Here is a 15,676-nt window from a genome sequence, read left to right as displayed (position 1 = left end):
GGTTTGCTTCTCCGAGAAACCATCGATCTGTGCGCGTCCAAGGCAAAAAATGAGTCTGGACAGGACGGCTGCCGGGCTGGCCTCGCCGCTGGAGGAGTCCCGGCCAAAGAGCTACCGCCCCCGCCGCCCCCCAGGGCCCTGCGCTGGCTGGGGCGCGCCCGGGTCGGGTCAGGCCGGGCCGGGCGTGACTCCTCCTCCTCCTCGCCGTCTCCGCTGAGCTCAGCGCCGGGCTGGGCGGCCCCTCGACGGGCGGGCGGGCGCGCTGCAGAGTCGGCGGCGGCACGATGGCCATCAACACGGAGGCGGCGCTGGCCCAGGCGCTGGAGGGCTCGCCGCTGCCGGCCGAGGCGCCCGAGACCGAGAAGCTGCTGACGGCCGGCCAGCTCTGCAAGTCCTTCTCGGCCGGCGACGCGGCGCTCCTGGGCGCGGCGGCCGAGCGCAACGGCCACGGCCACGGCTTGCCCTCGTCCCCCTCCCCGGGCGGCTCGGAGGGGCGGCTGGAGGCGGCGGGGCCCGGGGCGCCGCTCTCGCCCTCCCGCTCCAGCCTCGGCCGCGCCTCGTCCACCGCCACCACCTGCAACCTGCACGAGCCCGAGCGGCCCGACGACTACCTGCTCATGGCCATCTGCTCCTGCTTCTGCCCCGTCTGGCCCGTCAACATCCTGGCGCTCGTCTTCGCCATCCTGGTAAGACCCCCCCCCCGCCCCTCCAGACCCTCGCCCTTCGGCCCCACGAGGGAGCCCACGGCACGGCGGGGCAGGGCGGGGCAGGGCGGGGCAGGGCACGGCAGAGCAGGGCGCGCTCGCCAGCTGTCCCCTCTCGGGGCGCCCCGGCGGAGAATCGGAGCCACCTCGGCTGCGGGTGGGGCCGGGGTGCTGGGCACAGAGACCAGGGCTCATTCAGTTCCTGACAGGGGTAGTCAACCTGTGATCCTCCAGATGTGCGTGGACTACAGTTCCCATGAGCCCCTGCCAGCCACCGCTGGCAGGGGCTCATGGGAATTGTAGTCCACGCACATCTGGAGGACCACAGGTTGACTACCCCTGCTGCAGGACACTGCGCTTCCAATGGGCTTTTGCCGTTGGATTTTCCGAAATCTACTTCGAAAGTGCATCCAAAGTGCATTCCCCGTGGCGTGCAGAGTCCTCCATGCAGCAGACCCACAGTTCGGCCCGGGAGTCCTTCGAGGGAGGCTCGGGAAGGTCCCCGGCGCCGAAGACGCGAGCGGGGCCGCTGAACGGAACGGCGCTCGAGCAGATGCCCGGAGTCCCCGGCCCTGCCCAGGCCGCCCGCTTGCCCTGCAGGGGGAAGGAAACGCGGCGCCGAGACGTCCCCCGCTGGCCGCCAAACACAAACGGACGGGGGGACGGACGAAAACCGACCCAGAAGTCAGATTTCCGCTCAGCACCGCCTTCGAGGCCAGCTGGGATCCCAGGGGAACCCTTGGATCGCCCAGATTTCGGAAGCCGAGGAGGGTCGCCCCCCACCTGTATTAGGGGGGAGGACGGAGGACGGGGGTCCTAGGAAGAGGAAGGGGAACCACCTCTGAACCTCTCTTGCCTGGGATACCGCCCCGACAGGAGTAGGAATGGAGATCTCCCAGCCTTGGGTGCATGCTGCATGGCAGAGGAGAAATGCTCTGGCCAGAAAATTAGCATCTCAGGGGAGATTAAAAAAAAATCCCCTGTCCCTATTCAGCCCCGGACGGTCCACTTCCATGATCCCCATCCATCAGCTGGGTCCCGCTCAGGGGGTACTTCAAGGAGGCTCTGGCTTCCTCGGGTAATGCGCTGGGGATGTGCCCTAGTGGTCGCCGCTCACGGCTGGATTCTCCGGTGTGAATGACATGCCAGTCCGGATTCCCCAGGTCTCTCTGGATTTGCTTCCTGAAAAGGCTCAAGGACTAGCGGGGGAGGGAATCGCAGCACAGGCAAGAGGTTTTGAATTTTGGTGGGGGTGGGAACAGCATCCCAGGCACAGGGAGAGGCGAAGCTGAGAGGAGCCCTGAAGCTTGCCCTGGTCTCCTTACGCTTCTGAGCTTGTGCAGAGTGTCTGCTTTGCCAAGGAGAGACCGCAGCTTAGCATCCAGGACTTGGCAGATCAGATGTGGTTGGCAAACAGGATTTAGTCCTTTTTACTTTGTGCAGGGGAGGGGGGTCAAGAGTCTGTCCCTCTTTACCTCCCTCCTGGAGGGGCATCTCAGCTTGGCCTTAGCTGTTCGGCTCCTTCCCTCCCCCTTGACTTTAAAGCCAATCCCCCCTCCTCTCTTGGCCAAGAAACCCTGAGGCCACACAGAGCAACAGCGGGGCTTCTCCAGGGGCTGTGCTGGGCTTCTTCCCCCTTTCCTCATTTCTGGACACAGCCTATGTTCCTGGGATGGCTTGCCAAGGGTGGGTGTTTTCAAGGAGGGGGAGAGGTCTGCTGGCATGTCTTGGGGGGGGGGGGTTGTCTGCTGACTGTTAGATAGAGATTTCTGCAGCCTTCGCGGTGAACTTGGCTCTGGCATGAATGCTGATGGGGGAAGAGGAAGGAGAAAAGAAAGAAGAGCTGTTTTTTTATGCTCTGCTTTTCACTACCCGAAGGAGTCTCAAAGCAGCTTACAGTCGCCTTTCCAGCCTCTCCCCACAACAGACACTCTGAGAGGTAGGTAGGGCTGAAAGAGCTCTGACAGAACTGCTCTGTGAGAACACTTCAAACAGGACTGTGACTGGCCCAGGGTTACCCAAATGGCTGCATGTGGAGGAGGGGGGAATCAAACCCAGCTCTCCAGATTAAGGACTGCCTCTCTTCATTGCTGCACCAAGCTGGCTCTCAAACCTGGCTCCCTAGATCAGAGACTGCTGATCTTGACCATGACACCACACCGACTCTCTCAGTGGCAGCCTTTGGGTTGGGAGCCTGCTTGGCAACCCTCGGGCCTTCATCTGACTTTTGTGTGGTGGTCAGTAGACAAGGAAAGCAGGTTATAAAAAATCATCACTTTCCCGACAGCCTCTTCTTACTTCACAAACAGAAAATTTAAAAATAAATGCGGATGGGGGAGTCCCCCCCACTCTTCCTTGGGTCAAAGGACGAGTGCTTGCACTTGAAAGCCTTGAATAAATCTTTGTTGGTTTTAAAGGTGCCCCTGGACACTGATCTTTTTGTGCTACTTCAGACCAACATGGCTACCCACTTGAATCTTTAATCACTGACAGTGACTTGTGAAGTGGATCTTATTTTGTATTGTTATTGGTTCCCAGGGTGTGTGATTGTGTGTCTGTGTCAAACCCAAACTGAAAAATGGGGGGAGGCAAATGACTGACCTCCCAATGCAGACCTCTGAAATCTGCAAAGCCAGCATGGGGCGAGTCCTTAAAAGTGCCAGATTCTTATCTGGGAGACCCAGATTCAAATTCCCACTATGAAAGCTCACTAGGTGAATTTGGGCTGGTCACCCTCTCTCAGCCCGAACCTACCCCACAGGGTGGCTGTGAGGACAGAATGGAGGAAGTATTATGCAGATGGCCTTAGGTCCCCTTAGGTCCCCATTCAGGATACTGAATGAATGAATGAATGAATGAATGAATGAATAAAGGAAGGAAGGAAGGAAGGAAGCAAGGAAGGAAGGAAGGAAGGAAGGAAGGAAGGAAGGAAGGAAGGAAGAAAGAAAGAAAGAAAGAAAGAAAGAAAGAAAGAAAGAAAGAAAGAAAGAAAGAAAGAAAGAAAGAAAGAAAGAAATTGGGAAAACTTCCACTGTCTAGTGTAAAGATAATTTTTGGATGCAGCTTTTTGTCTCTCGGTGAAAGCTGGAAGTGTGGTGGGGAGAGGAGCACAATCCTGTTCATAGAGGCTTTTTTTCCTATTGAGTGCTGCAGATGGGGCCTGATGCAGACAGTGAAGAGTGTGGTGCCTGAAAGCAGCCAGGTTCCGGGAGAGAAGATATGCCAGGCGCTGTCCATGGTAGCCCTCTCCCTCTCCGAGGGAGAAACAAATGCATTTGTTAATCCCGCAGATTCTAAAGTTTAATGTACAATAGAAACCAGAGGCCTTTCTTTTGGGACTCATGGACAGAGAGCTAGGAAAAAGCAATGGAACTTTGTTTTTCTGTGACAATGACAGCAAGATTATTGTGCGCTCAAAAATTGAAAGGGTTGACATGACCTGCCATAACGGTCTGTGAAGATGACAGAACCTGCAGAGATGATTAACTTTGATCAGAGAGAATATCTACATTTATTGTTGACTGGAAACCTCTTGTAGGCAATTTTGCACAAAATGAAAAGATAGTAACTGTGGATTGGATGACGAAGGGAAATAATTGTATGGTAATAGAAAAAAAGGATTTTGGAATTATAGATAAGTGTAATTTTGTGTGTATTTGTCATAAAGATAACCCAGAGCTTCTTTTTGTTTTGTTTTCCCTTTTTCATATCTTTTATTAGTTTTTGTAAAGTTTTATCTTTAAAAAAATACTCTCAAAACTAGCGTTTAAAAGAACAAAAGGGGGGGGGGAACTTCCAGGGAAACATGCAGGGAGGCTGCATACGGTTGGCACTGCCAAATCTGGTCTACAGAGAAGGCATGGGGCTGGGTGAGTGTGTGTGATTTTGCCTGCGATCTAAGAGCATTTCCTGGCTGCATGTCCTTCATGACCAGACGTTCAGGCTGTGGAACTCCCTGGCCAGGCTGTCTGTGAGCATTTCGCTTTGGGCCTTCTGGAAGCCTTGGAAAACAGAGGCTGTGTCTCCATTCCCGTAAACAGATCCAGTCTGGGGCTGCCCTGGCTCTGTGGCCAATTTTATCGCTAACCCACCTTTTGTTTCATTTTCAAGTTTAATTGTTGATCTCTGGCTGGCTTTCATGCCGCAGTTGCCGGACTGCTGCCGCAGACATTTAAAACATTTGGGAATGGTTTAATTTCATGGGGTGTGTGCCATTTTGTGGACCATTTCTACAACAGAAATATTCGAAGTAAACAGACAGGAGTCCCCATGCCACCCTCGGGACTGATGGAACGCACGGATGCATTTCCAGTGCCAGCGTCTGTGAGTCAGAGCTCACTTCGGCAGGTACAGGAAGGTGGATGGAGCGTCCATCCGTTAGGATGATCTTTTTAGAGAAGCAACAGAAAGGCTGTGGGTGAGGAGGCGAGATGCTACAAAGAGAGGCTGGTTTAAAGCAATCCAAAGTATCGTCAGGGTTGGTGAGGACCACTCCCAGCTGTTATTGGACAGGCAAAGATATCTTAGACGGGAAACCTTATCTAGGAAAGCACAGAGCAAAACAAGCGGCAGAGATGCATTTACAGAACGGAAAAAGCAGCGGAGACACATAGAGCTGAATTAATCGACACCCGCAATGTCCTCATTCACTATCATTAATCACTGTGCGCCACCAAGGTGCAACTGACTCACAGCGAGTCCTCATGGGGTTTTCTGGACAAGTGAGATCAGCAGAAGAATCAGCCCTTTTCAACCTTTTAACTGGGGAGGTGCACTTGAAATATTGTTCAGGCTCTGAGATACCACAGAAGTGATGCCAGCTGACCATGCCCCCTGCCACGCCCCATACATTACTCATTGGATTTCTTGACATTGGAGCTCGAGGCGATTTACAACATGATACAATACATACATTATTAATTTCATATAAATTGAATTAATAAAAGAGAGGGGGAGAGGGATATTTTAGCGATGTACAAAGTAAAATGTATTTATTTATTTGTTTATTCAACATTTTACATCACTAAAATATCCCTCTCTCCCTGGCAGCTGCTTGTTAGACAAGCTTCGGAATCATGAACAATGACCCAGGATTCAGATGTATCCAATTCATATGTAGCTAATTACATATTTCCTATCTGGTTCCCTTTTTCTCTTCCCACCTCCCACGCTCCTGCCATCATTTCATACTCTGTCTCTTGGGTATGGCATGGATGAAGAAGAAATAAAAATTATATTTAAAAAAATGCAAATAAAGATATGCAAATCAACATACCAAATAGTCCCCTATCGCCTCACCTGACCCCAGTTTGCCTGTACTGCTCCATATGCATATATATAAAAATAAAATACAAACATGCCTCTCCACCACGTGAGACAGCCCCAATGCATAGCCCCAATACAAAGCCCCAATGCAAAGACCCACTGGGCCAACTTACCCCAGTCACCGAGGAAGAAGCAGCGCAGCTGTGGTGGTGGCTGCCATCTCCGTGCAGGTACCATTTTGGAATCCTCCATGCTGCTGCTGTACCCTGGTACACTGGTCGAAATACCCTGGCAGAGGTGGTTTGCCAATTGCCTTGCTATTGCAGGGTCTTACTTGGGGCCATCCCACCCAAGTACTGACAGTGGCTGGCCCTGCTAAGCCCCTAGTCACTGATGTGATGGGGATAGCCAGGGCTGTGCTGCTATCTTGTATGAATCTCCCCTTACAGATGTAAACTGGTTCTGCTCTGCCCCATAACTTCCCATAGTTTCTGCTTATTTTGGAGCAAACGTATATTACTCCTGTTCTGCCTAACTTCAGGTGGATACAGTCATCTGAGTGGCATTTGAATTGGAACTTCTTTTAAACCAGTTCCCTCTGTATTGTGCCTCACCATAGCTTTTCCATTGAGTCTATACCGGGGGTAGCTAAACTGTGGCTCTTTAGATGCCCATGAACTTCAATTCCCATGAGCCTCTGCCAGCATTATAGCCCATGGACATCTGGAGAGCCACACTTTGGCCATCCCTGCTAATGGCTCCCATGCAACTGAAGAAGTGACCTGTGACTTGCAAAAGCTTCTGCTGGAATATATGGTGTCAGTCTATGTCAGTCTAGAAAGGTGCCATGGGTGAGACTAGTTTTATTGTGCTGATGCAAGCTAAGGATTGGCGAGGAAGAACATTGCCCCCCTGGGGGGTTTGAAGTAGTCATCATCACCCTCCATCCCCCAATGCCCTTGTTCGGGTAGGGGAGAGTGGTATTTTCCGCCGTGTTGGGTATTTTTATAGTCTTTTAACGGGGGTTTTAATGGGGGATTTTAAGACTATTATTACCTGCCACGAGCCTGTAGGGAGTGGCGGGAAATAAATTGAATAATAATAATAATAATAATAATAATAATAATAATAATAATAATATCTAGAATTAAAATTTAAAAATTGAAATACTGGTTTGGGTGGTTTGGTGTCATTTCAGTGCATGACCAATCCAAATACCTCCCCCACCTGCCAGCAAAATTTCTCAATCCAGACGTGAAATTGAGTTGAGTGTTAATTGTAGTCCATCCAGGGGGAATAAGAAAGTGGGGAAATGGGGACGGGAGAATAAGAAGTGGTGCGAAACTCAAAGTTCAGCAACTAAATTTTTAAGTATATATAAAGCAGAGCAATCTACAGATCTGGTGTAGGAGAGCCAGCTTGGTGTTGTGGTTACAAGCAGTGGCTTCTAATATGGCAAGCCAGGTTTGATTCCCTGCTCCCCCACATAGCCAGCTGGGTGAGATTGGGCTAGTCAAAGTCCTGATAGAACTGTTCTCACAGAGCAGTTCTCAAGAGTTCTCAGCCCCACCTGCCTACAGGGTATCTGTTACGGGGAGAGGAAGGCAAGGCTGCTTTGAAACTTCTTCCGGCATTGAAAAGTGGGGTATATAACCCAACTCTTCTTCTACATTTCTACAGAAGGTTTCTGAATATCTAAAAACAAGTCCATATACAATTGTTTTCTATATGCCTTGCATTCAAATACCTCAATCCTTTGATTTACCTGAGGTGGGTGTTTCTCTCTCCAATGTTGCAATAAAGACTATTAATTGTAGTAAGCGCTTACTATTAATTGTAGTAAGCGCACCAGTAAAAAAGAGGGTCCTTTTTTACTGGTGGTCCATCTGAACGGGGCTGGAGCAGCAGCTAACCGTGCGATTCGGATTCTGATCCCAACCTGAGATACTCCCCAGTTGCCTCTGTTGACTTCAATGGACCTAGGAGGGTGTTATTCTGTTTAGGATTCCCCTGTAAGGGTTAAATATTGCTGCTTGCTTGCTTGCATTATTTTAATTATTGTTGTGCTTTATAACGCAGTCATAAATCTGTGAGAGTTCTTCACAATGACTCATTCCATTACCCTCTCCATTACAATAACCCTGTAAGAGAAGCTCAGGTCTGCTGCCTTTTTCAAAGAGTATTTGTCCCAAATTCTGTGCAAGACGATATTGGTTTCACCCCGAAAATGATTACGTATAGAAAAAGAAACAAATGTGCTTCTCTGGCCCTTTGAGGCACAGCAGAATCTGGCTTTTCTTGATGCAAGATTTAAACAAAAAGACCCAAAGGGGTGAGAGACCGCAGTTGGAACCAAGTTCAGCTACACAAGGATTACTTGGGGGAGGAGAGGCTCTGAATCACGGAAGCTTTTCTAATAATGAAGGAGGCCCATTGCGGGAAGAAGAAAGGGCAGCCTCAGTGAAAGCAAACCCAAGGCTTGGATTCGGGGCAGGAAGGATTCATGACAGAGAGGGGTGAGAGGCTGCCTGCTAGTTTGCTAATCTCGTGCTAGATTGTACATTGCATGCTAGATAAGCTTCAGAATCGTGAACAAAGACCCAGGATTCATATGTATCTTGCCTCGCCACCAAAGAGTTCAGGGTAGCTTGCATGATTCTCCTGTTCTCCATTCTGCCCTCACAACAGTCCTGTGAGGCAGGTACATGAATGCATGCATGTGTGTGTGTGAGAGGGAAGCCCAAAATAATCACATGAGCATCATGGTTAAGTTTAAACCCAGGACTCCCCTGCCCAGATCGGACACTTCAGGGGTGGCCCAACTGTGGGTGTCCAGATGTCCTTGGACAATGACCATGAGCCCCTGCTGCTGGGGCACATGGTCATCTGGAAACCCACAGTTTGGCCACTGCTGCTCTAGTTGCTGCCAGGCACTTGAACCGTAACTGGGGACCATGATGACATCCTGCCCAGGATGCACTGCCTCATCCCCTGGACTGTCAAGCAGGAGGGCGTCTGGCTGCAAGACCAGGAAGGAGGCTGTCTGCCCCTTTCCTTCAACAAGGTGGTGCCTTCTGCCTGCCTCTAGCTTCAGCCTCGCCTAGATCCAGATGTGGTTCTCCATGCCCTCTCCCCCAGCAGGGAGCATCATGCCTCCCTGCTAGAAGCTGGTCCCATCTCTCTTTCCCTTTCTGCCAGTCTAGGAACAGCGGCCAGCAGGGGGATATGGATGGGGCACACAGGCTCGGACGCGTGGCCCGATATCTCAGCATCCTTTCCATGGTCTTGGGAGTCATCATCATCCTCTTCTGCTCACTGAAAATTGCAGGTAAGCACCACGGCAACAGATCCTGTGCAGCTGTTTTGGGGGGAAGGGGGAACTTACAGGGTGTTTTATACGCTTCTGACTACCACGGGATGATCTTTCCCTCTCATTTTGAGTAAGGATGATCTGCATCCAGGGGAACTTACTCTTTTATGTTTCTGCTTGGATCACTGTTCTGGGCACATCTTTGGTTTGAAGGAGGCAAGCCAGAGCAGCAGTTCATGCAGAGATGCAACGATCGGTATCCACCAGACCAGGGGTAGTCAACCTGTGGTCCTCCAGATGTCCATGGACTACAATTCCCATGAGCCCCTGCCAGCAAATGCATTTGCTGGCAGGGGCTCATGGGAATTGTAGTCCATGGACATCTGGAGGACCACAGGTTGACTACCCCTGCTCCAGACCATGGGTAATTTTGCTCCATCCCTGATTTAAGATGGATTTTGCTGCTACTTGTGCATCTCAAGTATGCAGATGTGGCAGAATGACCAGCCTCCAGCAGAGAAGAGTTGGTTTTTATATAATTTTTCACTACCTGAAGGAGTCTCAAGGCAGCTTACAAACACCTTCCCTTCCTCTCCCTATACCCTCTCCTCATGCAGAATTTTATAAACCATGTCTGGTCCTCTTCCACTTATATTTTCTCTACATGGTCCAAACTCCTGAAAAGCCTTTATTCAAATACAAACCCCTTTTGTATTTTGAGCTTTCCTGAATTAGGGATGCTGGTGAACCTCCTGATGGCACCTGGGGCTTGGCCCCTGTGTGACACGGACTGCATGGGCCTTTGGCCTGACCCAACATGGCTTCTCTTATGCTCTTAACCAGACTCAGGATTCAAAATGTGGCAGTGCCACAGATTACAATGTCGGACATTTACTGTTAAGTCTCCTTCTGAATCAGGCTTTCACAACCAAGGTTTAGTGAAGCCCTGGGGTTTCTTGTCAGCCCTGAAAGGGTTTCCCAAATTCCCCTAATTTATAATATATGTTTTAAAAATTGTTAAACATTTAGCGGGTGATATGAACATATGTGGTCATGCTGACCTACATTCTCCCTCCCAAATGGCCAATTATGGGCCGGGACGGAGGGGGGAAGGGGAAGGGCCCTGGATGGGTGCTGTGTTTCTGTGGTGAACTGGGGCGGGTGCATTCCAATGGTGGAATTAGTCCCTCACACTTCCCCCTGTCCTGTGGCTGACCCACTCCTAGGAAATAGCTAGCTAGCTCTGCATATTTTCCCAGGGGTGGATAAGCCACAGCACTGGGGGAAGTCAGTCAGTCAGTCAGTTATATCCACCTACCTACCTACCTACCCACTTACCTACCATCTCTCTCATCTACCTACCTACCATCTCTCTCACCTGTCTACCTACCTACCATCTCTCTCTCACCTGCCTGCTTACCTACCATCTCTCACCTACCTACCTACCATCTCTCTCTCATCTCCCTCCCTCCCTATTTTTCCTTCCTGTGGGACGGCACGTAACAATCAAGTGACTTCTGGAAATGAGCCTTTCTTGATTTAGTCCCACAATAAAATAACAAAAGCACTAAAAACAAACAAAAAAACAAAAAAATCCACTCCATATTAGTTGATTTACTAAGCTACAAGAAAGGGCATCCAGAATAAAAAGGTTACATGAAGGGGCAGAGTAACTTTTACCTCAGAGAAGGAGGCCTGGTCTACCCAGAGCCTGGCTCCTGGGCCTTGCTTTCCCTCCCTCCCTCCTTCCTCACAGGACTGGGGAACAGAATCCATTTAAAGGCACAGAAGCCTTTTAAAAAGGTTGAACATAAGTCACAGAATAAAGATGGGGGGAGATCCACCACAGCTTCCCAAGCTAATTCTGCACAGATTGTGCCACTTCTGGGGTTTCCTGAAGCCTGAAGAACGTTTCAGGGGTCTCTCAACAGTAACAAAGTTGAGAAAGGCTGTTCTGAATAAATACATCTCTAGCAGGTGCCCATTTGGCTTCCCTCTCTAAGAAGAACATGAACACAGTTGTGACACACTCACGGTGACCCGATCCATGGGGCACTCCAGGCAAGAGAAGGTCCGTCCCATACTCACCTTTGAGAGGTGTGATGCTCGCTGTCTTTTAGGCATGGCTGGTGCCATTATCTTCTTGACTCAGGGGCCCTCCGGACAATTCAGAAGTCAAGAGAGTCTGGTTTTTCCCTGCCCCTCTGGACTTGATCATCTAAAACGTGTTGACTCATAGTGGCGAGCATTTATCACGTTTATTGATAGGAATATGATTAGAGTGTGAAATTTGCTGCCAGAGGTTGTAGTGATGGCTACAGGCGTAGACAGCTCTAACGGGAAGAGACAGATTAATGGAGAACAGGCCTATCAGTGGCTACTAGCCATGGGGACTGAGGGGAACCTCCACAGTCAGAGGCATTCATCCTCTGAATCCCAGAGTCAAGAGGCAACATCAGGGGGAAGCCTCAGCCGCCATGTCCTTTGTCTCTCCAGAGGAACTGGTTGGCCACTGTGTGAAGCAGAATGCCAGTCTAGATGGACCCCTGGCTGATCCACCAGGGCTCTTCTTATGTTCTTACGATGCTGGACTAGATGGAGCCCCAGTCTGATCCAGCAGGGCTCTTATGTTCTTATAATGCTGGACTAGATGGACCACTGGCTCTTCTTGTGTTCTTGCCTACCTACCTACTGAATATGGCAAAACTTCCAAGTTAAATGGAAAAATCCCATTGCTGGTATGTTTCCCTGCTTGGAATGAAACTGCAGTCCTTTTTTCTCAACTCATAAAAAATGTGAGTGATAAAAAATGATAGAAATATACTTGTTAAAACTGACCTGTTTTGTGGCTTAAAAGTGGAGTCTAAATGGCATAAAATAAACCTGTGTTCTGGCCAGAGACTGCTTCATCTGATTTGCTTTCCCTTGCCCTGTTTTCCAGGTGTCTTGGGACCCGACTAGCACAAGCAAGATCCAGTAGGAAGGACTTGGTGGGTCTTCCGGTTCTGAACAGCCATAGAGAAAGTGACTTTTTAGTGGCAGAGCCCTGGGAGCCGTCTCCACCTGAAAGGAGCGCATGCATCATATCCCATAGCTGTTTGGAGCACAAGTTTGTATTTCTTTGGAGCATGGACAGAGAAGCCCGCTGCAACAGGCTGGGAAAGGTGGTTTGCCGTTCCTGCACAGGAATTGTCTACCTTGCCTTCTACCACCCACAAAGCGGAGGATGAAAGAGAGGCAGGCAGGCAGGCGGGAGTGCCACTGGGATGAAACTTGTTTGTTGCAAAGGGAAAAAACGGCCTGAATTTTGGTGCGAGCTCTAAGACGAGACATTACCGGGCAAGGTGGAGACCCATCAAATGAACCCAAGAGCAGCCACCGTGGTGTGCCCAAAGCACATTTTCCCCAGCAGTCCCAACGCTGGACATAGGCACAAAGCAGTACAGGCTCAAGGGGGACCTGTATTTTGGATGACAAACAAGCTGACCATTTGCATGCCTGTAGAAATCTCTCTTTGGGACTCAATTGCTGGGCTGTTTTTCTTGTTCTACAGATGCCTCTTGGGCAGGTTCTGCATGAGAGACACTAAGTTTCAAAAGAGCCCCCCCCCCCCCCCCCCGTTTTGGACAAAGGATGCCTTGGCCCTTCCTTTGGAACTTGGCACTTAATTCCAATGGCAGCTAACACAAAAGTCCGCCTAGGATTTCCCTGGAGCTTATTCTCAGTTCAGCAGTTACCCAGCTTTACGCTGCAAGAGTGCTGCCTGTGTTCTGGGAAGAAGTAAACCCATTAAAAATTAAAGGACCCAAGGTTGCCGGGAAGGAGTGTGACCACTGCTTCTCTGTAGGATCTGTCAATCTTTGAGGGGCACAGTCACCTGTGTCCCCCATCAGTCTTTGGGATGGAAGGGCACTTCAGGACTAGCAGCAGCAGGGGGTGGAGGGAAGCCTTGCCAGTGTGGAGAGTCCTGATCTCTGTGGAAACCTTCCCTTCCCCTCCAGAGGGCATATTGGATCCCCCAATATTGCTCCTCTTGCTCTGTTCACCAAGGAACTATTAGCAACTGCACACACTACTGACAAAAATGTTAGTCTGAAAGATGTGGTTTGGTGCCTTTGGAATCTGCAAGCACAAATGCATCTCCCACACTGTATATCTGTCTATCTATCTATCTTGCTTGGATGTATGCCCTGCTCAAAAAACCCAGAAGCATTAATCTGTAAAGAGAAGGGTCCTCTTGGTGCAGTGGTTAAGACTGGTGGCCTCTAATCTGGAGAACCAGGCTTGATTCCCCACTCCTCTTCTACATGCAGCCAGCTGGGTAACCTTGGGCCAGTCACAGTTCTCTCCGAGCTCTCTCAGCCCTACCTACCTCACCGGGTGTCTGTTGGGTGGGGAGGAAGGGTTGGTGATTGTAAGTCACTATGAGAGTCCTTTGGGATATAAAAACCAACTCCTTCTTCCAAAACAGGGGTGGCCAAATGGCAGCTGTCCAGATGTCAATGGACTACAATTCCCATGAGCCCCTGCCAGAACCATGCTGACAGGGGCTCATGGGAATTGTAGTTCATGGACATCTGGAAAACCAAAGTTTGGCCACCCCTGTAATGTCTGCTTTTAACAGTCCCATCTGATAGGGCTCCACTGCCACAGGGACGTCACCTGCCTTTGACAAAACTACAATCGAAACCCTTCACCCTTGGAAAGATTGCAGCACACATGCCACCCCCCCCCATGCACACACAATTAAACAACCCCTTTTGGGCTAACACGGGCATCACAACCTTTAGCTTCACTTGTCCTTGTTCATGCCTGAAAGGGACTATTGCTCCACTGGTTAGCGAACAAAGACCACCTGAACGCAAGCGGTTACTCCCTGCAGGGCTACGGCTTCCAGAGGCACAAAATAGTCAGGCTGCAGAATCTGCTGGCCGGGCCTCCTCCGCCTAATATTTTCCCGGAACGAACTCTCAGATCAGCAGTTCCCCAGCTTCACACTGCGAGAGTGCCGTTTGTATTCCGGGAAGAAGCAAATCCATTAAACGTTAAAGAGCCTGAAGGAAGGAGTGTGGCCACTGCCTCTCTGCAGGATTGGTTGCTCCAGCCTGATCTTCCAATCAGCCTTTGCAGGGCAGAGTCAGTTGTGCCCCTTCCCTGCAACTAGTTCAATCAAATGGCTGACCAGCTCTCCTCCGAGCGGGATGTGACACAGCCAGTAGTCAGAAGCACCTTCCGGTCATCAAGGCCCATTTAAAAAGCAGATTATTACTTCAAAAGCCGAGAGTGGGTTGCACCTTCAGAGGACTCCACCTCCATAGCGTTTCTGCCATGATATATTGGGACAGGGAATTCAGGAAACAGTTCTGCATTGTGCATTACCTTCTGGCCCATGTAGAGTGCTCTGCCCACTCGGTTATCCGTCGTCCTCGCTTTCTGCAGGGAAGACTGGCTGATCCCACAGCGGTCTTCAGTCCCAACCTGCGCATGGGCCACGCATCAGCGCTCCCACTCCCCATGCAGATGTTGCCAGGAAATGCCTGTGCATCTGCTGTATGTCCAATCCATACCATTAGATCTCCTCCCAAAATCCTTAAGGAAAATTCACACATGACATCTTTTAAGAGTATGACCAGGAACTGGAAATCTACACATCACAAGCATGTAGGAACCAGAGCTGGCGCCAGGGCCATCCTAAGCAGATGTTCAGTTCCAAACCTGTCCAAGACCCCAAACAGGATGGACAAGAGGGGACATTCAATTTATGGGAGCTGGCATGGTGTACTGGTGGCCTCTAATCTGGACAACCTGGTTTGATTCCCCGCTCCTCCCCATGCAGCCAGCTGGGTGACCTTGGGCCAGTCACAGTTCTCTCAGAGCTGTTCTTGCAGAACAGTTTCCTTGGAGCTCTCTCAGCCTCACCTATCTCACAAGGTGTCGGTTGTGGGGAGAGGAAGGAAATGGTGTTTGTAAGCTGCTTTGGGATTCCTTTGGGTAGTGAAAAGCGGAGCGTAACAAACCAGTTCTTCTCTCTTTTCCCCTTATGTTTTTATCCCCACTGAATAATTTGTGTGCATGAAGAATCCCGCTTCCATTCCAATAGCCTAGGGAGCAGAACCAACAGCTCCTCTGTCACACACCCCCTTTGTGTGGGTCTCAGAGGCAAACCTCCAGCAAGTTGGGGGGGGGGGTGACATGGGGTCTGACTGAGGCCAGAAAGAAACCATTTATATTTCTTTGCCTTCTTTGAATGCCCTGGGGAGTTTCAGGGTGATGGTGGAGTGGACACTCCTGTTCGGGATGAAACTTTCTCTTTTTAAACTTTTCTGCAGGATGATGTACCATATATATTTTTCTTGATCTCTCTTGGCATGAGGAAATAAAAACAATAAAAATTTAC

At 50.1% G+C, this 15,676-nt stretch overlaps 1 protein-coding gene across 1 annotated transcript; it reads left to right on the top strand.

Moving 5' to 3' along the window:
• Nucleotides 1–249: 249 nt before the first annotated feature.
• Nucleotides 250–15,676, top strand: TRARG1 (trafficking regulator of GLUT4 (SLC2A4) 1). The gene is made up of 3 exons (XM_077312109.1): nt 250–686; nt 9,168–9,297; nt 12,221–15,676. Exons 1-3 carry the CDS (start codon nt 285–287, stop codon nt 12,238–12,240), a joined length of 552 nt encoding a protein of 183 aa, XP_077168224.1. The 5' UTR covers nt 250–284; the 3' UTR covers nt 12,241–15,676.

This window comes from Paroedura picta, chromosome 15 (assembly GCF_049243985.1).
Source record: "Paroedura picta isolate Pp20150507F chromosome 15, Ppicta_v3.0, whole genome shotgun sequence".
Classification (NCBI taxonomy): Eukaryota; Metazoa; Chordata; class Lepidosauria; order Squamata; family Gekkonidae; genus Paroedura; species Paroedura picta.
Note: the sequence above shows the minus strand (reverse complement) of the source record. Positions and strands in the feature narration are given on the sequence as shown.

What these genes read in the sequence shown, in the direction of transcription:
- TRARG1 (XM_077312109.1), top strand. Translation starts at nt 285, where the DNA reads ATGGCCATCAACACGGAGGCGGCGCTGGCCCAGGCGCTGGAGGGCTCG. An exon ending in CGCTCGTCTTCGCCATCCTG is followed by an intron (nt 687 to 9,167) that starts GTAAGACCCCCC and finishes CCTTTCTGCCAG; the next exon opens with TCTAGGAACAGCGGCCAGCA. An exon ending in CTGCTCACTGAAAATTGCAG is followed by an intron (nt 9,298 to 12,220) that starts GTAAGCACCACG and finishes CCTGTTTTCCAG; the next exon opens with GTGTCTTGGGACCCGACTAG.